The sequence below is a fragment of the Miniopterus schreibersii genome (genome assembly GCF_964146895.1).
Source record: "Miniopterus schreibersii genome assembly, chromosome: 1".
Lineage (NCBI taxonomy): Eukaryota > Metazoa > Chordata > Mammalia > Chiroptera > Miniopteridae > Miniopterus > Miniopterus schreibersii.
This window is the reverse complement of record NC_138101.1, coordinates 183,407,546-183,434,480: the sequence shown is the minus strand read 5'-3', so window position 1 is coordinate 183,434,480 and position 26,935 is coordinate 183,407,546. Positions and strand designations below refer to the sequence as shown.

At 50.1% G+C, this 26,935-nt stretch overlaps 1 protein-coding gene across 2 annotated transcripts in view; it reads right to left on the bottom strand.

Annotated features, from left to right (window-relative positions):
* Positions 1–26,935, bottom strand: part of ESRRB (estrogen related receptor beta) — a 149,957-nt gene that overhangs the window by 46,007 nt on the left and 77,015 nt on the right. For both annotated transcript variants that reach the window (XM_081149350.1, XM_081149349.1), the window contains exon 2: positions 4,669–5,078. In XM_081149350.1, coding sequence (XP_081005476.1) covers positions 4,669–5,078 — 410 coding nt within the window. The remainder of the gene's footprint in view (positions 1–4,668; positions 5,079–26,935) is intronic.

Genomic DNA, 26,935 nt, shown 5'->3' with positions numbered 1-26,935 from the left:
GGGAGATAAATAATTTTTTAAAGAACTGGAGATACTAGAGGTATTTAAATGCTGATGGAGAGGAGACTATAGAGTGAGAAGATAAGGAGAGGGGACATAATGAGTAGGCGGGTCCCTGGGAAGCAGGGAGGAGACAGATGAAAGCCTGGGAAGGGCTGGGCCTGGGGAGGAGGCGTCTTCCAGCAGTGAATGTGTAGCTGTAAAGAACTATTCAATCAGCGACTGAAAGATAATGCAGATGTAGAGGTTTGGTGGCCACAAGCTGAGGAAGTTCCCCTCTGAAGCTTCTAGTTTCTTTTCTTTTTTTAAGCCCCACCCGAGGATATTTTTTCTATAGCTTTTCAGAGAGTGGGAGAGAGGGAAACATCGATGTGAGAGACACATTGATTGGTTGCCTCCCGCATGCACCCCAACCAGGGCTGCACCCCAACCAGGGCCAGAGCCTGCAACCGAGGTATATGCCTGTGGCCGGAATTGAACCTGGGACTCTCCATTCCATGGGCCGATGCTCTACCCACTGAACCAAACCGGCCAGGGCAACTTCTAGTTTCTCGATGGAACAGGAGGCAGGGTCATTGCTGAGAGCGAGAGAGTGATAGGGTCAAGGAGTAGGGCTTGGAAACAGCCCCAGTGTGCCTCCACAAATGTTCCTCTCACCACTTCAGTGCTCATTACAAAGGTTTTCATTATGGTGGGGTCAGTATCACAGTCCAGATCTGGCACTCAGCCCAAAGATCCAGAAGCCTGACTTTGCCAGCCCCGGGAAGGGGCTGCCTGTCTTAGGGGCAGACTCCCATTGCTCAGATTCAGGCACTTGATGTGTAAGCCCTGAGATGTCAGCACACTCAAGTACAATTTGAAACTGATTGGCTTACCCAGTAGTGGGCCTAACCAGCAAGTTCACTCCAATCAGACCTACAGGGGAACTAGATCAGATCAACTGAATGTTTGATCACATCAGGCTGGCCCCAGACTGACTCCCTTTTCCTAGGAGTGGTGCCTTTTACTCTATGCCCCCAGGGCTGATCAATCCTATTGATGGGCACTTCTCCCACTTTAGATATGCTAGTAAATTAAATCAGGTTGAGGGTTAGCTCCTTTGGAGCCATTCAGTTCCTTCAGGAGGGTGCGTTTCTTGTCCATCTCTGTGGGTGAGTGTCACCACAACCACCAGCAGTGCGAAGAAATTCCTTTTCATAGAAAAGAACCAGGCAGGCAAAATTATAATAAACATTTAACGGGCACTACTACAGGTTGACTCCAAAGCCCCTGAGGGCAGGGAGACTGAATCTACTTTGTTCAGTGCTGTAGAGCACGAGAGTGCAAATTTTTTCTGTAAAGGGCCAGATAGTAAATGCTTTAGGCTTTGTGGCTGGAAGGCAACTACTCAATGCTGTTATTGGATGTCAAAGCAACCACAGACTACATGTAAATATAAACAACAGGTGTGGCTGGTCCAAATAAGCTCATTTACAAACTGCAGGTGCCCAGCCTGCAGGCTGGACTTTGCCCACCCCTTAGAACCTAGCATAGCCAAGCATATAGTCAGTGCTCAATAAATATTTGTAGAGAAGGAATGGCTGAGGCCTGTCTCCCTAAATCTGTCACGACATCCTTGCTTCTACAAAATTTCCATATTGGTATAACCACTGAACTGAGCAGACTAAAGTGACCTAAGGAGGGAGGCAGGTGTGAGCCAGCATGACTTTTAGAGCTTTCCAAGGGTTCACATGCTTGTGAATGGATCATTCAATGACCAAAGGCCCTCAGTGAAAGTTGTTGAATTTTTAAAAATACCCTTTTTTTAAAAAAATCATCACCCAAGGATATTTTCTCCATTGCTTTTTAGAGAGCAGAAGGGGGGGGAGAGAGAGAGAGAGAGGGAGAGAGAGAGGGGGAGAGAGAGAAACATCGATCTGAAAGAGACACATTGACTGGTTGCCTCCTCCACACACCCCGAAGGGGCCAGGGATCGAGCCTACAACCGAGGTACGTGCCCTTGGCTAGAACTGACCCAGGACTCTTCAGTCCATGGGCCGACGATCTAACCACTGAGCCAAACTGGCCAGGGCTAAAGTACCCTTCTTAATTGTGTGGGTGCTTAGGAAACTGCCGAGGGCTACGCCTGCAGACTTAGATGCTCTAAGCTTGGGGAGGGCAGGCACCACTCCTCTCGATTCCCCTGCAGTCCCTTCCTCAGAACAAGGACTCAATAAATGCTCGCTCAGTTCTCAGCTTGGCTCTGTGATTGTCCAATTAATTACAGGTCATTCTTTCCCTCTTTTATAATTTTCTTATTTTTTTCTACAACAATTACGTTCAGAAACAACAAAATTAGAATCTTTGTTAGAACAAAACCAGAGTTAAGATAACCAGAGCAATCCATCGTCAGCCTTAGGGTTTACTTTCCCCTGTTCTAGATAGAAGCTTCCTTCTGGTTATGAACATGAAACTCTTGTGAGAAAGAGAAGAGAGCAGTTCAGTTTTGATTGCACTAAAATGCTGCTGTTTGTCTTTTGGCTTCTCGGAAGAGATTATTATCCTATTCGTGGGAGCAAATAATTAAGACTGTTTACAAATCCTTCCTGTGGACTCCCGATTTGCTAAGGACGTTCTCAGCACCCGTCCTCTGTTGAGAGTGTGGCAGGGTTTCTGAATCCACACCAGCCTCTGCCTTCAGAATATTTGATCCAGAACTCTCCAGCTCAGTTAAGTACATGATAAAAGAAAATGTAATTGTCTCCTAAAAAGCAACTTTTCAAAAACTGACCTCAAAGAGTCAGTCTTACCAAGATCACTTCCCGTTTTGGGAAGAAAAAAATGTTTCAGTAACTTAAATTGGTTCCAACATCTCACGTTTATTTGTCAAATATCTGATGATATTGATTAGAAATCGGACAGGAGGTTTTCAACCCTGGCTGAGGCAGGAGACTTAGAACCACCAAACCATGCTTTTCAAATCTAGAGATGCCAGGGCCCCTTCCCAGAGTTGGGACCAGATCACTCATTCCTGTGCTGGAGGCTAGCACAGTGCCTGATGCAAAAGAGCTCCCAGTAAATATTTACTGAAAGAAATTGTTACCACGGCTCCTTCTGGGGAAGGTTCAGCGAACCTGAGTCAGTAGTTTTCGCAAAACTTACTTTTTACTGTTTTCCTCTTTTGCACCGTTTGAATTTTTGCCATGTTCATTTTTTTAAGTCAAAATTATTATAGTTTTATTTAAATATATGTAACTATAGAAGCTTGCTCTGTACAGTAAAACAAATTATATGCCCGTTGACTTAGTAATAATATGTCTTAAGTGACATTGTAAAAGTAGAAATAATCATTGCAAACACTTACTAGGTGCCAGTGCATAGTCGAAGTGCCTGATATATATTAACTCAATCTTCTTTTATCAGCTCTATGTGAGGTCAGGACCGCCCCCTCTCACTGAAGATGAAAGAGAAACTGAGGCCCAAGGCATTCAGCTGTCTCACCCAGGAGCCCATGTGGCTAACCACTGAACCACAGTCTCAACTAATATGCAGAATTGAAAATATGACCAATCTCAATGCCTTTGATTGGTTTAATGCATTATCATCTGAAGAGATCTCAACAAATAAATACCTGTTGAGTAAATAAACTGAGTATCATCCCAGGGAAGCCCCGCCTGCCTCTTCCAAAGGGAACGGGGAAGGACTCCCTTGGGACAGGCACGCAAGCCCTGGCCAAGGGATCTGGGGCACGGACTGGATAGGGGCCCCTGGGTTTTCTCCAGCCTGGTTTGCAGGGTCTGTCCCAGAGGCATGGCTTCAGCTCAGCTCGGTTACCTGCAGGAGCAGGGCTTTTTGTCCATCCCGTCACCAGCAACTAGAACAGTGCTCCACAGCTACTTGGTTGAATGGATGACGCAAGTGCTCTGCCCATTGCCTGCTGCGGTGAGTGCTCTGCCCATTGCCAGCTGCTGCATGCCCAGCCGTCTCTGTGCCAGGCCTATGCCTTGAACTTGATAACAGCCCATCATTATCCCAAACTGAGACTCGGGGTCACTTTGCAGACAGCACCCTCAGGGCTCTTGCACACCTTCACCTGAATGATCCGCTCCAATACCCACTGAAAGAGGAGGCCACCCCCACAGCCACTGGGACCTGACTCAGCTGATACACAGATGCATTGAAACAGCCTGAGAAAAGGGGCCAGCCTGGGCTCCAGACAGGGGGAACGTTTCCTTGCTCAGTCAGCCTGAGCCTTTCACAGTGAAGAAAACAGTCACCTTTCACTTGTGTAATTAAAAAAAAAGAGGAGAGACCCTTTCTATTTCAGGGGGTTTGGAATTGCAGGGCACAAAATGCTATTTCCCCCCCCAAAATCAGCTCTTTGAGGGGGCACACATTTGACTGTTCCCCATCCCAGTGAGAGCACACCCCTGGTGAGGCACTGTGTGGGACTTTGGGGGGTCCTGGGCACCACATGGGGGTGCATACCATTTCAGCAACAGTCCGGGAGTGAGAGACCTACCCAGGCTCACAGCCGGAGAAAACAGTGAGACAGAAAAGGGGGCCCACGAACCTCTACTCCCCGCGCCAGACCTGACCTGGCAGCTGGCGGGGATCACTGGGTTTCCCGCGGGGCCGCAGCCAGGCGCCCCCTCCCGCCCCCTCCCAGCCCCGCCGGCCGCCACGCACCTTGGATGGTCCTCTTGAAGAAGGCCTTGCAGGCCTCACAGGAGGCCACGCCATAGTGGTAGCCGGAGGCAATGTCCCCGCACACGAGGCACAGGCGTTTGGGGATGGCGTTCAGCATGTACTCGCACTTGATGGCCGAGTCCTCCATCATGCCGCTGCCACAGTCCTCGTAGCTCTTGCGACACGGGGTGCCCCCCAGCCCGGCGCCTGCGAACATGGGCGGCGAGTCCAGGCCGTTGGCGTGGGGGCCCAGGGCCAGGCCAAAGCCGCCGCTGGCGTCCGACGAGCCGCTGGGGCTGTGGTGGCTGAGGGCGTCGATGCCCGAGGACGGGCTGGACGGCTCGGTCTTGATGAAGGAGCCGCAGCTGGAGCTCAGGTGCCGGTCGTCTGCGGACATTCTGTTCAGCAGCCTGTGGATACCGAGAGCCCCGAGTCAGATCTGAAGAGGCCGAGGTGTGACGCGGTCCCCAGGAATGAGCTCTGGGCTCGGGACACCAGTGGGTGGGGCGGCTGGGAGGGGCTCTATGCTAAGGTTTCAGGGAGATAAAATTGATAAAATTCACCCAGAAGGTCAATTGGTCCTGAAACCGCACAGCCTAGAGCAAGTTTCTAGCATTACACCTCCCCTTCCCCCAGGACCTTCGGCGTCCTCAAAGAAAAACTGTGTTTGATCAATAAGCTTTAGATTAGGCACCGGCCCTTCGCAAAGTGCTGGCTAGAGGGTGACAAAAAGCGGTAACAATTTGGCCAAAATATTTGACCGAAATTCCCACACAAGAATGAAACATGGTGGCTACACTTGAAAGTTCAGGCGTGCCAGGCCCTGGACCAGACACCCTCAGGACAACGACCTGCTAACCCATTTCACCTGGTCCCACTGGGGCTTCAAGTAAGTCCAAGCTCGCCCACCACCACCATCACTGGGACTGGAACCAGAGATACCAAGGCCCCCGGCCAGGGCAAGAGGCAGGGCTTGCGGCAAAGGTCCCACCTAAACTGGCTGCCCTCTGGGCTTTGCCACTGGCCCAGGGCACATCTGGAGGGTGGCTCCAGGTCCCCTCTCCCATTTCGCTTCCTGGCATCCGAGCAGGCAGGCTTCAGCCCAGCCCTTCCTCCTGGAGACTATCCGGCAGCAGGAGGGAACCTCCAGCCCCAACTCCGTGCATCCTCAGCTGTTTTTCTTAACCTTAAATTTCAATCTTTAAGTGCCTCTGCCTCACAGATAGAGTCACGGGAGTATTATCAACTTGACAGGAGCTAGGAAGCATGGTCCTGTTTCCTGTAAGGAAAGCCCCTCCTCTAAGAACCCTGCAGGGTGGGTGAGCTGCCTGGCGTGGGGTGTGACCCTCCCACATCCCCAGCTCTCAGGATGCGAGGAAAAGCCTCCCTCCAAATGGGCCAGAAGGGCTCATGGCAGGGAGACGAAGGCGTGCGTTCAGGGCAGCCCAGCTGTAACCCATGCTCCGACCCTCTGGGGCTAGCCAGGATCTGGAATCAGAAGGCTGGTCAGGGTCGGTCTGTCCCTGCCCTGGCCTGGCCATGTGGAGGTAAAGGGGAGGCCAAGGAGTATGCCTGAGGAGCAGGTGGAAGGAAAGAGGGAAAGGTCCTAGAGATCGAAAAGGGCTGGAGAGGTCAGCAGCAAAGCCCACGAGTGGCAGGATGGCTCCAGGTTGGGAGGGAAGGTCTCGGTGCTGGAGGGCCTATTGCAGGAGCAGCCACAGTCCTCCCTCCAGTCTTGCTCAGAGGGAGCCCCTGTGTTCTGAGCAGCCTACTGGGGAAAGGGCTGCCTTCTCACCCCACAAAACTCAACCCCACAACACAACCTTGGTCATACATCCACATCACCAAATGCAATCTTATGATGGGGAGGGGCCTTCATTGTCCCTGGTCCCACTAATGAGTTCATAGTTAACGCACCTCCCAAGGGGCTGTCCCATTCATCTACACTTGAAGAGTCCAGAGATAGGGAATCCATTGCCCAGAGACAGCTCTAATCAGAAATTGGGTGCTGCAGATACAAAGATAAAAGGTACATACAAGGCTCCTACTCTTAAGAAGTTTATTATTTACTGGAATGTAGATGTTTGAAGACAGAGGCTCCCACGATTCTTGTATTCCAAACTGAGCATTCTGAGTCCTCAAGTCCTTAGAGACACCTCTCCTACAAGCCCCAGGTTTCCCTTACATTGACAGAGGGTGCCCCACTTGAGGGTCTCCTGTGGGTCCTTTGGCGTTACTGACTGGCATCCCGTCATCTCCCTGGGCTCCCCAGAGCTACCGACTTCCCCTCCATCCACCAGTGGGTCCTGTTTGTCCTCAGGAAACGCCATCAGCCCGACAGAGTGTATAACCCAGACAGAAAACCTGCCTAAGCAAACACAAGTGCACCTCTGGGTCCTTCCCCACGTTGCCCTTGCACGGGGCAGGCGAGGAGAGCGGGGCAGGCAGGGAGAGCTGGCCAGGTGCTCTTTCATTTGCAACCCCCTCCTGCCTGCTGCTGTAGGCTCTGCAGTTCACAGGAACATCCCAGGCCCACTGTGACGAACTCTGCTCGGTGACAGAGCTCCCAAACCCCAGCCCTCCATTCTCCCTCCCTCCCCCAGAGCTCCAGAGCTCCAGGAGATACACTTGACATAAACAGTAATTATAGCAGCTACTATTTAGTGAGCATGAGTTATGTGCCACCTGCTTCAGATTTGTCCCTTGGATGTACAAGCATGTGCCTGAGGGAAGAGAATGGACAGCCCTGCAGCTACGCCTGGTGGACAGCAGGCCATAATTGTCCCCCCACTCTCTTCCTCCAACCTCATGGCTCAGACAATCCTGAAGGACACCCAGGGTGAGCAGTCCCTGAAGCCTTGGTTTCCCCTCCTGGCCCTCTCCTTCTTGGTTCAGAGGGCAGGAAGCCTCCTCCAGTGGGCTGGGAAGCCCTGTCCAGACCCCACCCCCAGGCCCAGGTCAGAGACCCTGGGGCTGAGAAGGAAGCAGACTTGACCAGCCAGAGTTGGCAGGGAAAGCCGTGCCAATTTGATGCTTGAGTCCCAGCTGTTGGGGGGAATTCTAATGATTTCATTCTTGCAACTTTCTCATATCTGTGGTCATTATTTTGGCCCCACTAGAATGTCTTTTCCAGGAACAGTCAACCTGTATTCCCAGCACCTACTATGTGCTAAGTGCTGGCCAGAAAATGGGAACATGACAGGCACAGCCCACGACCTCAGAAGCTCTCACATAAGGACAGACACTAAACAAACACAAGTGTGCAGAGCTCCAGGAAGGGCAAGGTGGATACAACACTGACTGGGGCTCCCCTGCTGCACCCCACTGGTCTTGCCTCATTCATTCAGATATGACCACCAAAACCTTCTCCAGACATTGCAAATATTCCGGGGGCAGGGTGCAAAATCGCCCCCAGTTGAGAACCACTGACTTAGATGTAGGAGGGAAGAGGGAGACAGGGGTACAGGAACTGAGGGCTGGGTAAATGAATGGTGCAGTTTCAGGGTACAGGGGAGTGATGTCAGAAAGGGTGGAACTGGGAGAAACAGAGAGGTCCACAGTGTGGCAGTTTCCAGGAGGCAGAGGTACAGCAAAAAAAGGAGGGAGAAAATGGGAAGGGAGGGGGACTGGGCCAGAGAAGATTTCAGAAGTGGAGCCCGATGGCAGGTCCAGGAGGGTGGCTGCAAGGCGGGTGACGGAGAGGGTGCGCAGGAAGAGTGCAGCCTCAGGACGAGGGGAGGTCGCTGCCACTTGCTCTGGGAGGAGAGTCACATTGAGTCCATCATCTGGTTGGCCGAGACCCAGTTCCCAACTGGGTCGATGACTATTGACTCCATGAGGAGGGGACAGATGCCGCCTCTAAGCAGCCTTCGAGAGAGCAGCAATCCATGGTCAAAGCCCCTCAAGGCATCTCGGAACCAGAGCATAGCCAGAGCTGCCCTGGCCTCAATTTCACCACCATCTGATGAGCCAGGGCCTTTCTCCCGCCCCACCAGCCCTGCCCCTGCCCCTTCCTAGTGTCCAGTGTGGGGCCCTGTACCCCAGATCGGCCTGAACCCCAGGGGCGCCTGAGCTGACCAGGGGGCATCTGCCTCTGCTGGACAACAAAGTGGGTTGAAGGTTTTCCTCATGCAGAGACCAACAGAATCTCAGAAGTTCTGAGTGAAGCTCAAACTACTGAGGTATTCTTCCATGGTCCTCTAGAGCAAGGGCTGGGGAACCTTTTTTCTGCCAAGGGCCATTTGGATATTTAGAACATCATTCACCAGCCATAAAAAATTATCGACTTAAAAATTAGCTATGAAAAAAGCTTCTAAGATACGTTGAATTTCGAGTCCCGCCTGCGGTTGCCTTGGCAGGGCCAGACCAAATGATTTCAAGGGCCATATACGACCTGCGGGCCGGATGTTCCCCACCCCTGCTCGAGAGGAAGAGAATCCCAGATTATCACCACAAAACAATCATACATTTTTAAGCTGTCATCCGGGGATCTATGCCCCTCGAGGTGGCCTGCTGGTGGACAGGCAGAAGAGAAGCTTCCGGAGGAACAGAAACACCTGCGGAAACGAGGTATGGACTGGCCCGATCAGCCGGTGCCTGGCCTGCTCTCCTCTACAGGGTAGTGTGCACCCCACCACGTACAGAAATCTGGGTCACATGCAGAGGGGCTGCCTGCAGAGCCCTCTTTTTTTTTTTTTTTGCTGGAGCAGCCCCTTTAAGAGCAGAAACAAGCAGCTGAGTTACTTACTGGTTATGAGCCTACACTCTGGCATCAAACGAGCCAGTTCTATCACATAGTAGCTGTTCATTTTGAGTAAACAGGTCACCCTCTCTGGGACTCAGGGTCCCCAACTGTAAAATGGGCTCAATCACAACATCTCCTTTATAGGGTTGGTCTGGGTGAACATGAGCTAATGCAGGCAAAACATACAGAGCATGCTGGTGCCCAGAAAGCACCCAGAGGACATTGGCTGCTGTTGTGATTCTCCCAGGAAATCCCTTCCAGAAAATCTGGCAGCTGAAGGCCCGTGGTTAAACCCAGCAAAGCTCTTCCCTCAACCAAGTCCCCAAGTCTAGAACAGATTTTTCCACAAGGACTTGCCATTTACCAGGAGGGAAAGTGGCTGGTTAGGCAAATTAAGAGGACAAATAGGCCTGAAAGGGGAATCCATTCTACAGAAGGAAACTGGTTTCTGAACACTTGAGAGACTCTTAACGTGCGTTTCTGTAATTAACCTGCTAAGCAGGGGCTACCAGAGCTGTTCTCTGAAGCAGACCCTGAGACCCTCCAGCCCGGCTTGGTTAGGAATCGGCCTCTCAGGCACCTGAAGGTGACACAGCTAAACTTCCTTTCAAAATATTACTAAAGAATGCAGAATGAGCCTTGAATAGCGGGACAGGATGGGGAGGACCACATGGCTAACTGTGAGTAATTGTCAGGCCCCAGTGTTTCTGTTTGGATGTGAATACAGGGGCTCTTATATGGGAGGGAGGGAGGAAGAGTAGTAAGAAGGCCAATGAGGAGTATTATGAACTAAGGATTATAATTAATCAAATTCTGTGCATCTGAGATCCATTAATTATATATATATATATTTTTTTTTTTTTTTTTTCCTTAAACCCAGGTATTTCTTTAATTCAAATTGACCTTCCCCCTGAATAGTCTGAATTACCTATTTTAATAAATGGAGTTTTATCACTACTGTGTGATGAAATCTTGCATATGTGTACCTTTCAATAGTAGATCTATTTTTCTGGACAGACACAGCAACACGGCTGGAGTCGTAAACCCTAAGTTCTCAGAGATTCTCCTGCCTACCCTGACTTTCAGATGAGGAGCTAAAGTCCAGAGAAGTTGTGACTTGCTCAAAGTTACTAACTAGAAAGGGAGGCTGGTCGGGGGCTGGTTGGGGGTTTAGAGACACAGTGAGCTGGTGACCTGCCCGGGAGAGTGAGCTGACTCCGGCGGCCACCCAGCAGCCTCCATCGCCACATCACACCGTTCCTGCGCTGGTTCTCTAATACCTGGTCTCCTCAGCGATACTTTCCTAACTAATACTCTCTCTCGCTTTTCCCCTTGGGAGCCCCCCTGGAACCCAGCGCGACAAGATGACCCAATAGCAAACCGGCTTCAGTGAGAACCTGCCTCCCCCCGTGCGCTGGAGCTCAGGCAAAAATCTGTAATTAAGCATCTTGTCGTTAGAAGGATTAGTCAAAACCAGGCTGATCCGGGACAACTGATTGAAATCTCGTTCCACACAAATTACGGCATGGAAAATAATGATGGGTAATTAGTGCCTTTCAATCGGGGCTTTTTATCCACGATTTTCCAGGCTGCATCCATCATAATGAGAAGAGAGAGGCTCTGCCAAAGGAGGACGAGACGACTGGACTCGGAGTGGCTGCCTCGGGACAGCGGGGAGGGCCCACAGTTGACAGCGCAGCTGGCTCAGACTGGGGCTCCATGCAAATTGGAACAACTCCCTGCCACCCCGGGGAGACCAACTCCACCCTGGACCTCACAGCTGAGTGTCTGTATGCAGGACCCAAAAGTACCTGGTGGCTCCCACTTTAGCCCACTCGGCCAGCTCTGGGCTCTGACCACCATAAAGGGTATGGACAATGTCACTCATTCAGAATATGCCCCAACACACCTCAGGCAGTCTTCCTTTTGCTAGCTATTGGAGGGCTGACATCTGTGAATTTATCTTAACTCTTCTTGTGTCTGTTTTTATGCTCACCCTATACCAAGTACCGATATGGCATAAACATCCCACCTACTGTTGTTGATCGGATTCGGCAGTTTCCACGTGCCTTGTAATCCTCACAATAGCCGTGGAGCTGGGCCTCAGAGATCCGTGGTGGCAGCTGGACTGCCTGAGTTTGAATTCCAGTTCTGTCCCTTACAAGTTATTTAAACTTTCTGTGCCTGAGTTTCCTCATCTGTAAAATGGGGCTGATCATTACCATATTCATCTCACAGGGGGGTCTTGAGGATTAGTGAGTTAATACAGAAAAGAGCTGGGAATAGTGCCTGGCATACAGTAGGTGCTCAATAAATAAATGTTAGCAGTTAGCACTTCCTAGTACTGCCTTTTGGTAATGAGATGGCTTCCATTCACAGTCTCTAAAATATTCAATCCCATAGCAAGTAAGACTGTCTTACTTCCACACATTTAATCGTGCATTTGCATGCCTCTCTACATGCTGGGACTTCCACCAAGAAAGCCTCTTTTCAGGCAAAGGGGGTCCTCATTCAGGCACTACTAGAACCAGCTATTAGAACTAACTAGCCTCTCTCCTGGGAGGTGACATCCTACTCTAGCATTCTCTGTCTGTCTCTCTCTCTCTGTCTCTCTCTCTCTCTGTCTCTCTCTCTCACACACTCACACACACACACACACACACACACACACACACACACACGTGAGCTCCTGCAGGAACTGCCACATTCTTATTCTTACAGATCTCCATACCGCTGGCCCAGCGCATAGACCCAGGGGTGTGCACCAGACCCACACTGGGCCAATGACTCTCTTCCATGAGATCTATGGTGTCACGTCTGCCTACCTAGGGACAGAGCAGTAAGATGGACAGCTCAAGCATGAGCAAGGTCACACTTCACACCAATGTGCAGCGAGGGAGAAGAAAATGGAAGCTGGCAGCAGGAAAAAGGGCCCTGGCCAGGGGCAGATCCTGGGAGCAAGCCTTAGTCACTGCAGGTCGGTGTTCACAAGCCCAACAGCACCTCTGCTCAGTGAATGAGAAGAGCCTGATTCCCTGACTCCATAGCTCACACAAAGGAGTTCTGACACGTAACCAAGAGAGCAACTCACACAACACTCATTCATTCATCCCCTCCCTCCCTCCCTCCCTCCCTCCCTCCCTCCCTCCCTCCCTCCCTCCCTCCCTCCCTCCCTCATTCATTGTCAATTCTTGAATATCTGCCAAGTGGCAGACACTATTCCAGCCCTATGGACAGGTTCCTGCCCTCAAGGAGTGACAATTCCATACTTCATTGACTCTCAGCTACACTATTTTTTCCTCTTTTAACATCTTGGCAATCAGACTGCATCTTGAATCAAAGGCGTGCCATAGTTGCTCTAGCCAGTTTTGCTCAGTGGTTAGAGCACTGGCCCACAGACTGAAGGGTCCTGGGTTCAATTCCAGTCAAGGGCACGTACTTCGGTTGCAGGCTCAATCCCCAGCCCCGCTCGGAGCAATGGCTGTGTCTCTCTCCCATTGATGGTTTTTTTTCTCTCCCTCCCTTCCACTTTCTCTGAAAAGCAATAGAAAAGATGTCCTCAGGTGAGGATTAAAAAGAAAGCATGCCATGGTTTAATTAGTGGTTCCGAAAATAATGGTGTCTTTAACAATAGATGTCACAGACTCAATGAAATATGAGAAGTATAGATGAGGCTGTTATGAGTTCACCAAAAGCAGTTTCATTTTCTTCCTAGACATCAGAAATACTACATTTCCCAGTTTCCCTTTCCATTAGCTTGGCCACCGACTGGACCTGGCCAATGGAACGTGGGCAAAGTGATATAAGCCACGCCCCCTGGCTGGCCCCTAAAATCTCCCGTGGCACTCCTGCTTCTACTCCCCATCTCCCTCTTGGTCTTTCTCCATTCTGCAGGCCACACCGGATCTGGGCAGAGGCTCCAATGGACTCAGGCCGAGGATTCCAGGAGGGGGCTCCAAGGCCCTGGGGGATGGCAGAGCCACAAATTGGAAGGAGCCCAGACCCTGAACACCCTCAGCTGAATGTTGAATGGGCAAGATGTGAATTTCTGCTGTGGTAAGTCACTGAAACACTGGAGTTGTATATAATAACAGCAAGTGGTACCCACCCCAAGGCCATAAATAAACAGCCACATAGTGTTGATTCAGTTAGTGAGGAGTGCTATGAGGAACATCCAAATGCGGTGGCGAGAGGAGACTTCTCTGGGTGGGGGGGAAGGCATTTAAGCAGAGGCTTGAATTAAGAGAGCGCAGGAGGCATGCACAGAAAGCACTGTGTGGGAGGAACGGCAGAGACAGGGAGAGGCAGGCAGGACCTTCTTCCAGCCAGAGGCACTCAGACCAGGCTGGGACCTCAAAGGACCTCTGGTCTGTCCCTGTTGCCAAGCAGCCGCCTGCCTTTGGTGAAGACCCCAGAGATAGGGAGATCACTAGTTCAGGAGGCAGCTGCTTCCATCTTTTTTTCTTTTTTTTTTTTTAATATATCTTTATTGATCTCAGAGAGAGGAAAGGAGAGGGAGAAAGAGAGAGAGAAACATCAATGATGAGAGAGTCATTGATCGGCTGCCTCCTGCACACCCCCGACTGGGGATCGAGCCCGCAACCTGGGCATGTGCCCTGACCGGGAATCGAACTCCGATCGCCTGGATCCCAGGTCGACGCTCAACTGCTGAACCACACCCGGCTGGGCTGCTTCCATCTTTATACACTCACATTGTTTAAAAAAATAAAAAGGCTCTTGTCAAGACCCAAAATATTTCTTCCCTCTGGAGCTCCCAGTATAATTTATACAACTCTCTCCCTCAAGACCTACAGAACAATTCTGAGCCCTCTAAATTGCTGAAGGTGGCTTCCTGCTCTCTAGTAAGCCCTCTCCTCACCAGGATCAACATTTGCCCTCCTGTGAGAAGAATCCATCTGATCTGTCTATTCCTCTGAAAAAAGAGCATTAAGAACTGAGTGCAGCCCTTCAGATGAGTTCTGACCAGCACAGAGCAGGACAGTACTGACCTCTCCCTCATCCTAGACACTATACTTCTGTTGATACAACCCAAGAAGAAATCAGCGTTTAAGGCGCTTGGCTCACACTGCCAAGTTCCACTCTGCTCCTTGTGTGATCACATACCTGGGTCTATTTCGGGTGTGCTGTTGACGGGCCTTCCTGCCGCATCCCCACGCGTGTTCCCACAGGGCAGTGTGCAGACCCAATGAGGGGGACAGCCCTCCATCCACCACCTGGTCGTGGCAGTGGACCTTTCTGTGTGGCATTATGCACAGCAGAGATGACATAGGGAGCTTGAGTCTCTTTCTGACTCAATTTTTCGGTCTTTGTGTGAATGGGCAACAGGGCAAATGACGAAAACACATCTTAACTCGGTGGACAGGTGGGAGCCTGGCACTGCAGCTACCTGGGAACCTGCTTCTGACCTCTATAATGGCGATGATAGTGTGACGATAAAGGCCTTACTCTATGCTGGCCACGGAACTATATGCATTCAGTCATTGATTCCTCGCAACCATCTGTTAAAGTAGGCACTTCAGCATTTTCCCCATTTTGCAGATTAGGAAATTGAGGCCCAGAGGGGCTAAATATCTTGGCAGGGGTCACAAAACCAGAAAGTGCTGGAGTGAGTTACAAAGCAAAGGGGACTAAGTCACAACACTCCTCTGCTCAAAACAGCCTGGGGCTTCCCATCACACTTCTAGAAAGCTGGAGTCCTTACCACAGCTGGGGAGGCTCTTGGGGCCAGGCCCCACCACCTCTGTGATGCAGTCCTCTGCCCCCTCTCCCGGGTGGTTGCTCTGTGCCAGCCACACAGGCCTCGGGGCTGTTTCTTGACTATATGCTCCCACCTCGAGGCCTCTGTACATGAGATGAGGGCAAGGCTGTGTCTGCTTTCTTTTCCGCTGTTCTCCATGGTCTGGAACAATTTCAGGCACATGATAGGTGCTAAATAAATGTTTGAACAAATGAATGAGGAGGCCAGGGAGCTGGATGGGATATGAGTCCCCAAGGCCAACAGCCTCCCAGGATGTGACAGTTACAGGCCTGAACCAAGGACAGGACCAGCGTCAGAGCAAGGGGGTCAGCCAGAGCTGAAGGAGCAGAGCCCAGAGGCCCAAGTCCCATGTCCCCACTGAAGGCCCTAAAGGATCAACCTCACCACCAGTTCCCACTGAATACTGCTAATCTTGGTTTAAAGACTTTACAAAAGATGTATGGATTTTAATTTCTGTGTTGTTGTTTTTAAAGCACCCCAAACCATGCAGTGTGTTTAGAAGCAATTTATAGAGGCTAGAGTCTGAGACCCACTTACCAAACATCTGATTTCGAAATGTTAAAATAGATACTTTAATACAAGAATCAATGTGATTTATGAAAACCTGTGGAAAGTGGGGTTGGAAAAACAGAGCCAGAACCCCGACTCTATAAGTAAAAAGCGTGCACTGCTGCCCCCTGCCCTCTAGAATGGGGACAGAAGAGGGACCAGGCACAAGGGTTCTGGGCCCAGACCACTTGGGTTCAAATCTTATCCTTGTTACTTACAGGTTGTACAACCAGTTGCTTAACCTCTCCATGCCTGTGTCTTCATCTGCAAACTCTGTAATATGAATTTACCAAACCTCATAGAGTTTTTCTGAGGATTAAAGGACACAGTAAATGTGTAGCACCCACAGCAGCGCTTGCACATTACAAGTGCGCAATAAACATGAGCTGTTAAGTATTCATCTTCAGCTCTCTTGGGTGTGGGTCCTTCCAGCCACAGCAAGGAAGGTCTGACAATTTGGGTCTCAGTTGCCCCCCTCATAAACTGGCTCTAAGAAGAAAATGTGGAAAAGGGGAAGCAGAGGTGGGGGCTGTCCTGGGACTGTTGGGGGTGGGACACTGATTCACCCTTGCCCTTGGAAGAGCTGTCACTTATCACGCTGACTTCTCCAGATGGAGCATTTTGACTATTGACCTGATAAATAAACAGCCTGCTGGCTCGATCAAAATGTTATTTTGCATTTCAATTACTGCTCACTAATGCAACCTTCATCCCACCAAGATGCTGCTGGCAATAACACCAGCCCTGCCCCTGACTGGAGAGGTAGAGCCACCCCCTACCTGCACCAAATATGATTAGGGCCCTCCTTCCCTGGGAAGTGAGAGCAGGGGTGGGGAAGACAGCTGCTCCTGAGGAGGTGAGGGAGGGTAAGTGGAGGACCGGAGGGGCCGGGGCTGCTGTGAGGCCCTTGTGGCAGGTATGCCAGATGGGACACACCTAACCCAGCCCGAGGCCCTTGGGACCTCAGTCAGGCCTCAGTCAGCCCACTGTTTTGTTGAGTGGCCCTGTGGGTATCACTACACTTCCCTGAATCTCAGCGGCTGCATTGGTGAACTGGATCCAAGAACAACTACCCTTCTTCGCTGGGTTGTTGTCAGGACACAATGAGAAAACAGACATAGATGCCCTTTGGGGAGAAAAACACATTCACGCTACTGAGTTATTTAATGGAATAATCGTATGAAATTCCCCTTGTTAAGCACTTAACTATGTGCAAAGTGCTTTACACATATGTGTTTTTTTCTGCAAATCCTCACCCGAGGATATTTTTCCATTGATTTCTTTAGAGAGTGGGAGGGAGGGAGGAGAGGGGAAGAGAGAGAGAGAAACATCGATGTGACAGAGACACATTGACTAGTTGCCTCCCACACGAGCCCAGACCGGGAATCGAACCCAGGACCCTTTGGCCCACTGGCCAACACTCTAACCACTGAGCCAAACCAGCCAGGGCCATATAAGCTTTTTGAATCCTCATGATAACTCTGAATTTTTAGTCCTACGTTACAGATGGGAAAATCCATTGAGGCACAAGGATGTTGAATATCATGGGTCACACAGCGCCTCGGGTATGTTGAAGGGTAAAGCTTTGAACTCTAATCCATTCTGACCCCCAGGTTTGGGGGTTCGGCCACTCTGGGTTCCCTCCCACATGCTAAGATCAAGAATTGATTCTGGAGAAGTGTGGTGACTCCAAAAAGCTACTTCTTCCCTTTTTCTGGCCAGACTGGCCTTTAAAGGTGGCAGAAGAGAAACGGCCTCTGCCCTCCTCCTGGTGGGTCCAGGCTCAAAGGAGGAGCAGAGGCTGCCAACGGCCAGAAAGAGGATGGCAGGTGCCATAGACAAATGTGTGTCCAACCAAAATGCTTATGTTGAAACCTACCCCCAGCGTGATGGTATTAGGGGGTGAGGTCTTCCAGACGTGATTAGGTCATGCGGGGGAAGCCCTCGAGAACGGGATCAGTGCCCTTATAGAAGAGGCTCCAGCGAGCTCCCTCAGCCTTCACACCACGGGAGGACAGTGAGAAGACAGCTGCCTGTGAACCAGGAATCGGGCCCTCATCAGACTCTGAATCTGCTGGAGCCATGACCTTGGACTTCCCAGACTCCAGAACTGTGAGAAATAAATTTCTGTTGTTTATAAGCCACCCAGCCTATAGTATTTTGTTACGGTAGTTCAAATGGACTAAGACAGCAGGCCTGGACAGAAACTGTTCTCTGGGCCACCTGGGTCTGGGGACCTGTGACCCAAGGCCAGCCACCAGGGCCAAAGGAAGAAGAGGCAGGTAAACACAGCCTGCTCTGTGACACACGAGGCTGTCCGGAGACCTGAAAACCTGGGCACACCTCGATGACAGGGGACAGGCAGCAGAGATGTCATTTAGAACCAGAATTGCCAGGGCTATGTCATTTGTGTGCAGAGCTATGGGGGGCGGGGGGGGGGGGCTGTGAGCCCTGAATGGAGAAAGTTCAAAGTGGATGGAATGGGAACTCCCATTGCCAAGGGAATGGCAGCCACAGGTCCCAGGGCCCCTTTTGAAAAGGACTGGCCACCCCTCCAAACTCTTGGGTGGAATTAAGGGTAAGTTTTGACCATTTGCCTTTTCCTTTGTCAGCATAATGTACTCACCTAATGTGTTTCTCTCTCTCTCTCTCTCCCCTTCCTTCCCCCCACCCCACACCCTCCAAGCTCCTATTTCAAGGGTGGAATTGCAATTTTATAGTTTACATTTCAGATTTTTTAAAAAATAACCAGCACAGGGTCTTCTGAGTTCTCATTATGCCCTGTGCAAAGAGCCCAGTGACTAACCAATGTGGCTTCTGCCCCAGCTCTGAGACTGTGTGTCTTTGAGACAGTCACTTGCCCTATCTGGTCTCAGCCATTCTACTTCCCTCTCTGGAAAATGGAGACAGCCCTTAGCCATGTGCCAGAGAGGCCTGAAGACACATGACACAGGAGGTAACACATTGGGCCCTCTGCAAAGGAACTGGGACTGCTGCTCCTGAGGTTAACCTGGGAAGTTGGGCACTAGTCTTGAGCTTTTAGCTCATGCTAGTTTCACAGGTAACTCAAGGGTTAAAAATGAAATCATCTAAAGAAAAAAACCCCACACATTATGAAATGAAACACTCCCTGTAATACAATGACCTGAGATCAATATGACGTGTACAGACTGGGAATCCATAACCCCCTCGTCTCCCACCCTGATGTGTCTGCCCCGTCCTCCTGCACCACACGGCAGATCCCACTCCCCAGCCCAGGATCAGGGGAGCAGGGTTTCTCCACCCACATCCACCCAGAGCTGCCTGCCCCATCCACCGGCCTGCTCAGGCTGGGCTACTTTGGGAGGAGTAGCCACCCAAATCTGGGCTCTACCAGTCCAGGTTCTTAACATTTTCTGGGCCTCAGTTTCTTCATCTGATAGCCCATCTTGCTACCTTGTGGAGTTACTGCGAGGATCAAATTAGGATATTATTTTTCAAAAGCTTTGCAAAGTGTCAGTCTCCTGCAATGTGGTCACACTCTCCCCATCCTCACTGTGGCATTTCACAACCCTGGCTCCTGGAGAGGAAGTGAACAGGTCTACAGGGCAATCGGTCCCACCAGCTAGGTGTCCACTCACAAATGAAACCAAAAGTGAATGCCGAGTTGATGAGTGCTCACACGTCTGTCCAGTTAGCCAAGGTAAACAGTCTCACCCCCACTGTCGGGGTGGAGGAACTGAGGATGGAAGGTGTCCTCGTCAAATGTCCCTTCATGGGTTGGGGACAGAACCAGGATTTCTGCCCAGGCTCCTCTAACTCCTGAGTTCTGAGCTTGATTTCAACATTTCACAGCCTCTCAAGATCACAATTCCAAATGAAATTGAACTAAGAAACGTCTGAAAAACTGTTACAGACCAAACGAGATTAAAGAGACATGACAACTAAATGCTATGTGGGATTGTGGATCCTGGAAGAGAAAAAGATCAGTGGGAAAATGAATGAAGTACGGGGTTTAGTTAACAGTAATATAAAAACGTCAGTGCCTTTGCTGTGACCAATGTACCGTAGTAATGTAGGAAGGTAGCGAGCGGGCAAACCGGAGAGCGGTACACAGAACTCTCCGCATGATCTTTGCAATTTTTCTGTAAATGCAAAACTATGCTAATGAAAACGGTTTTTTTGAAACTGGAAAAAATTTTTAAACCTCCAACTTTGCTTCTTGAAGAGAAGGTAAAGAGCCACATGACTCACGCGCCGACCTGTCCTCAGGAGGCCTCTGCTTTCTGACCGCCAGCTCCTCCAGGCCAGAGGCCTCGGCAAGCCTGGCTCGGCCTTAGCTCTGCTCCTCTGCACACACAGGGGCACTGCCAGGGAGGCCTCCTCTCTCCACCAGCAGCCACCATGTGGCTTGACTAAGCTAGAGCCACACAGATGACCAAACTCTTGGAATCAGGTACCTCACCCCTATGGATTTAGCCTAAAGTAGCTCATCAGAAGCAAAAAGCCACCTGCTTGAAATGTGACCTACAGTGTTCACTCCAAACACACACGTGTCCACACACCCACAAGCGCACAAATCCTGCTGAAAACCACCTTAGTGTTGGATGATAATGCCATATCCACTGGGTTAAAGTGTGGCATTGTTGAAACATTGGGAATTGGAAGAAAATGGAAAAACATGTTGAAGTAAAACAGTCCCTTCTGTGATCTGCAAAGGCCTTTGCAACCAGCCCCAACTTCACCTTCCACCCTTCTCCCCATGTTCCAGGCACGCCTGCCTCCTTGCTCTGCCCAAATGTGCCAAGGGCATTACTATCCCAGGGCCCTTGCACTGGCTACATATATACACAATATAAAAAGAGGGTGTATGGAAGACAATGCGCAAAAATGAAAAGAGAAGTGACATTTGGGGAAGTAGCTGAACTTTTAAAAAAATTTCTCAAATTATTTAATATTGTAACGAGGTATGAAATTGTATAAAGAAGATATGCTTTGATATCGTTCAGACCTCATTTCAACACCTATCTCGCCCACTCACTCAGGCAAGCCACATAGCCTCTCCGAGCTGCAAGTGTTCTGTCTGTAAAGCTGATACCACGTTCCCTTACTCAGAGGGCTGCTGTGAGGACGAGAGAAAAAATGAGAATAGGTGCTTAGCGCAGGGCTTGGCATGTAGGGGTGGCCTCCGTAAAGGTCACTTCCCGCCATCACAGTCTATTCAGTTTTTTTTTTAATTAAATCCATATCCAAGGATATTTTTTCTATTGATTTTTAGAGAGAGTGGAAGGGAAAGAGGAGGCGGGAGGGGGGAAAGAGAGAGAGAAACATTGACGTGAGAAAGACACATGGATTGGTTGCCTCCCGCATGCACCCTGACAGGGGCCAGGCATTGAACCTGCAAATCCAGGTATGTGCCCTTGACTGGAAATCGAACCTGAGACCCTTCAGTCCTTGGGCCGATGCTCCAACCACTGAGCAAAACCGGCCAGGGCTGTTCAGTTTTGTTTGTATTGTTTGTTTTTGTTTTTGTTTTTGACTAAACCCAAATGTCACTCCCTGTACAACTTTCCAGGGTTAGGGACTCCCGCTGAATTTAGAGCACGCTTAACTTATAAACACTAGACTTTGCTGCTTGTCAGCCTCCCCCTGCCAGCTCCTAGAAGGCAGGGTCCTTGTCCTGCTCACACCTGGATCCTACAACACCTGGCTAAGTCCGGGGCACAGAGCGGCCTCTCAGTGATGCTGAATGAATGAATGATTCACAAACCAGGGGAGGGCAGGGGAGCTTAGATATAGAGTTTTCATAGAATTTGAGGGCTGGAAGAGATCAGAAGGCTCATTTACTTCAATCGCCTTTTTATAGATGAAGACCTCAGGCTCAGATAGGATAAAGAACTGGCCCCAAGTCACTCAGCCAGTAGGGGCCAGGCACCTGGCTCCCAGCCCAGCCAGCCACACCACTGCCACCTCTGGGACAGGAGCTCTAGACCCCAGCAGTCAGCCCCAGGAGTCTCTGGGGGAAGGTACAGGCCGGGGAAGGAGAGGGTTACAGAACATCTTCCAATCAGCGATTATGCTAATCAATCAACTCAATTAAATCTAGAATGCTTAAAAACAAGTAATAAACAAAAACAGCAGAAAGTAATGACTAATAATCAAGTAAAATTGGATTATTTCTGTGCTGACTGGTTGGGGTGGGTAGGGAAGTGAGGAAGTTCACTGGAGTGAGGGAAGAGAGAGAAACAGCCAGCTCAGCATCCTGGAGACACCGAGGATCTGAGAGGGGATGCTGGGAGCCTGGGAAGACCCAGGGGGGCAGAATCCCAGGGCCCTCAAAAAAGCCTCACTACCAAACACGAAACTATGTCCAGGTACTGTTCTAAGACTGACACACGTATTAACACACAGCAGCCCTAAGAGATCAGAGAACTATTATGATTCCATTTTACAAATGGGAAAACTGAGGGGTAAAGACATGGCCCCATAGCTGGGGTACAGCCAAGATTTATTTGGACTCCTGTGGTCTGGCACCAGGGTTTTGCCTTAAGGACATGCCATTTGCTTCCTGGGAGGTGGGGTGCTCTGTGTGCCAGGGGAGGAAGCACATTTATCTCATATAAAAAGCAGTTACTACTCACTTAGTTATTTAATTTTATTTACCACACATTTGCTAAGTTCTACACAACAGGGACCTTGCCCCTAAGCTCAGCAGCTCATGGTAGCTGCAAACAAGTGATAACCACAACGTGGCCAAAAGTGTGATGATAGAGTCACACAGGCATATTCACGGGAACTCCTGAAGCAGAGAGAAGGGGTGTCTAACCCTCCTTAGGAGAAGGGGATCAGGGAGGACTTCCTGGAGGAGTCAGAGTCTGGGCTGTCTTGAAGGACAAATACGATGTTAACCAGCCAATAAAGGGAACAGGGCCCGGTCGGGTTTGGCTCTGCGGTTGAGCGTCGACCGAGGATCCAGGCGATCAGGGTTCGATTCCCGGTCAGGGCACATGCCCGGGTTGCGGGCTGGGTCCCCAGTCAGGGGCGCGCAGGAGGCAGCCGATCAATGACTCTCATCATTGATGTTTCTCTCTCTCTCTCTTCCTCTCCTTTCCTCTCTCTGAAATCAATAAAGATATATTTAGAAAAAAAAGGGGACAGGTGAGGAATGGTTTTCCAGGCAGCCAGGATCAGCATGCGCAATTCACAGAGGTGGCCAAGAGCACGCACATCCAGGGAAGTGCAGGTACCTTGCAACTTCTGGGACTGGGGTGTATGGGGGGGGGGCAGGGCCAGGAAGCCGGCAGGTGAGGGCATGGCAGGAGATCAGATGGACAGGTGAGCCAGGACCAGCTCTGGAAAATCCTTGGGTGCTAAATTTAGGGGTTTGGAACCGGAAGCCCTGTGGACGGGCCCCGGCGATCCTGGAGCCTGTGTGGGGCTGCCTGCAGCACACTGCACACCACGCTGGGTGGTCGCCCCACCTGACGCACAAAGGCCCCGCAGTTAGAGCCCCGCGCCTCAGATCTGCAGGGCGGAACACAGTAACACCTGGGCTGGGCTGAGCAGGGCAGGACATCCTCTTTTCACTGTCATCAACAAGGAAACTGAGTCCTCAAGAGGTAAAATGACCGTCACACAGCTGGCTTAGAACTCCAGCAGCCTGTTTCTCAGTCCTGTCCCCCCCCTTTTCCCATCCACCCTTTCTTTGCAATACCAAATGCATTAGCAAAGCTAGCTATTTAAAGGAACCCCGCGGTTAATCCTTGCGTAAACGGAAAATCTTTAAGCAAAGCTAATAATCGCCCTGTAATCCAGCTGTTACATAATTCTGGGTTTTACGTACAGCACTGGGGCTAAGGTATTCTGATCCCTACGAAACCTTCCTTGTGGGGAGGTTTGGGGTTGGGGTAAAGAGCTTTTGAAAATGTGTAGCTCTATGGGGAGGGGGGAAAGGACAGCCTACTGTCCTGGGTAGGAGGGCTGAAAGGAGGGATGGAGGTCCCCAGATCCGCAACCTGTGTGCTCCTGCAGCCCTGAGAATGAGCCAAACCCCAGGCTTCCAGCAGTGGTCACAGTGGGGTAACAGGGTACTTGGTGATGGGGAGAAGCCCTTCTGGCCTCCAAGAGACTTAAATCACATCAGCCAGGTTGTTCCGCACCTTCCAAACACCAAGCAACAAAAAAGGGAGGCAGTCCCACGCACAAGGGGAAACTGAGGAATCAGAGAGCATGAAGTCTTAAGTCTATCTCTGTACCCCACCAGCACTCCCCAATCCCCAGCTTGGGTTGCAAGTGATCTCCCTGCTCTAAAATGGCAGGGCCCATGGTCTACACTGGTCTTTGTGCCCCCAGAACCTGGCACAGTGCCAAGTAAACAGCAAGTAAGTGCTCAAGAAATGTGTTGAGTGGGAATTGAGATTGGTTCTCTTTACAGAAATTAAATTCAGAACGGGATAAAAGAGACCCAAGATCTTGGTTTAAAGCTGGTAAAGAGCAGGGAACAAAAATGAGAAATCACTTACGTGGAGCATCTTTTGTATGCCTGGTATTGCACTAATTCTATATAAGACAGTACTATTTTATTATGTAAATACAATTATATCTTAAATAATATTAGATATTAAAAGTAGTATAAATATAGAAGAGCGATATTATTCTTATATTCTGGTTGACCTAACTTGCACCGAGTGGATAAGTAATAGATTCAAGTTTACCTAGCTAGTAATACCAATAATTGCTAATATTAACTGAGAGCTTACATGTGCCATGACATCATGGCATTCAGAACTCCCAGGAACCTTACGAGGGTGGCACTATTACTATCTGTAATGAAGCCCGGCATTGACCCTAGATTCTGAGGCCACCCTTACTTTGCAGCCTGCACAGCCTCAGGCACCCTCCCCGCCCTCCACCCCCCACAGGTGCCCGGCAGGGAAGAGGGCAGACGGAGGCCACCTGGGAGACCCCGATGAAGCAGTCAGGGGCTCGGTTCTCTCGCAAAGGGCTTTTGAACTGAAGGACGCTCTACACAAAGATGCCCTGGAGTTTCCATTCTGTTTTGAGGATGCGTGGGTATAAGTAGGCAAAATCATAGCGCATGCATGGACCCAAGAAAAGAGCTGGAAAAGTAAACATCCAATTGCCTTTTGTTCAGCTTTGAGCAGTTCCCTCTCTTTTGGGGTAGGGCACATGATTCCATGGAAATACCCCAGGATTTAAAGCCAGACCAGTGACAGTTTGGGTCCTGGCCCTGCCACCTACCAATTGGCAATTAACCAATCCATATACCGCAATTTCTCCATCTGCAGAATGGGACACCCAGGCTTCTCTTGCGGGTTTCTCGGAGGGATGAAGAAAGCCGTGCATAATGTGAATGAAAAATCTGTGCAAAGATACAAGAGGCACAGAAAACTTGGTGACGGTGGTTACTCGGGAGTCTGTCTCAGGGATCAGGATTAGGGAGAAAGAATAACACTCTGGCACTGTTTGACTTTCTATTATCCATGTGAATATGACTTATTTTGAGACTGAAAAATGAAAAAGTATACATATATGTGCTCAGTAAATGACAGGTCATATAATAACAAGTCCCCTTAAAAGTCTGCTTCGTTCTTGTGGACTGGGTAAAACCATCAGAAATGCAAACCCTTGGTGATCTAGGGTACGGCTTACATCCAGGATCCACGCAGGAAGCACCCCACCATCTCCTGGCCCCATCCCCCCAAACTCACTCCCCAAAGGATCCCCCTCTGCTTGTTTGGCTAATGTATTCACAAACCAAATTAGGGGCCCTGGCTCCCTGGGAGGTCCCCAAGCCAGTTGGTAGATGCAGGGAATGAGATACCATCTCCTGCTCAAATCCGATTAGGTCCCACCCCCACCCCCGCCCCCCATGCAAAAAGCCCACTTTCTAATCAATTTTACAAAGGGCTCTCTGCAGATATACACTAATGGTATTGAGCTGAGATCTTTAAACCGAGTCTGCAAGAAGTCTGCAGAGATAACATGTACATACTGTATTAAGGAGGAAGCCTGTCGCCAGGGTGTCCTCAAAGAGAGAGGGGTGGTGCACAGGGGTGTGTCCACTACAGACAAATGCCATCCCCACCTCAGGAATGCCAGCCTCAGGAACGCCAGCCTCAACTTCTCCTTCCCCTTCCATACAGAACCCCCACCCAACTCCTTCCCCTTAAGGTTCCTTGTCATTTAACCTTTCTGTACTGGAGGCCCCATAGGTGATCCAGTGACTGGACCATATTCCTTCTCCTCTGATCCTTGGTCCCCTAGACGGCTCCCCAAAGTAACCGAGTTTTTTGTGACTCGTGTAACCTTTTCACAGATTTTCCATGTGCATTCATGCACAGCTTACTCAATCCTTCCCACAAACCTGCAAGGGAAGCCTGGGTGTCCCATTTTACAGATGGAGCAATTGAGGCTCAGAGGGGCTAAGTGCCAGCTGGGGTGTGGTTTAACACCTGGCTCTGCCACTGCTACCACCACCTGCATGGCCTGGAGCATTAAGGTAACCTCTCTGGGCCTCAGGCTCTGCAACTGTAAGATGGGAGTGAGAGCAATAGACCCATTTCACAAGGTTAAAGAGCTGGTGTGTGTACTTTGTTCAGAGCATTTCCCAGTTCGAACTAAGTGCTCAATAAACAGTAGCTCTCGCTTCTCTACACTGCCGCTCACACCAAGTTTTCTGTCATACTGCAAATATTTGATGACTTCACACCTTTTCGCTGGAAGCCTTTCCCCTCTTCCTTCATGGAAAAGCCTTCCCTGGCCAGTCTCTCACTTTCCTCAATGCTCCCCCAGCCCTTGCTCAGTGGATAGAGATGGACAGAGCAGCCTCTCTAGGCTTGTGCTTTGGGCATCATTTATCAGGTAAGTCCCTTGAGGACAGGGACTGTCTTACTCATCTTTGTGCCCTCAAAGAAGATGCCTAACACATTTTTGTAGAATGAACAAAAGAATGAATCAATGAGTGGGTTCAGATGACCTGCACTGTAATTTGCTCTCCAAGTGACTATTACTCCGATGGAAGTTTGAGAACCGCTGTTTTACGAGCCATGTAGCAAACACTTGGAAAGCCCTTTGCAAGCAGAAAGTGTGTTCTGACTCCTGGGCCCTGGCACATTGGTTTATCATTTGAAACATGTGTCTCTGCTTACCTGATGCTCCCAACAGCCCGGGGGGGGGGGGGGGGGGGGGAGGGC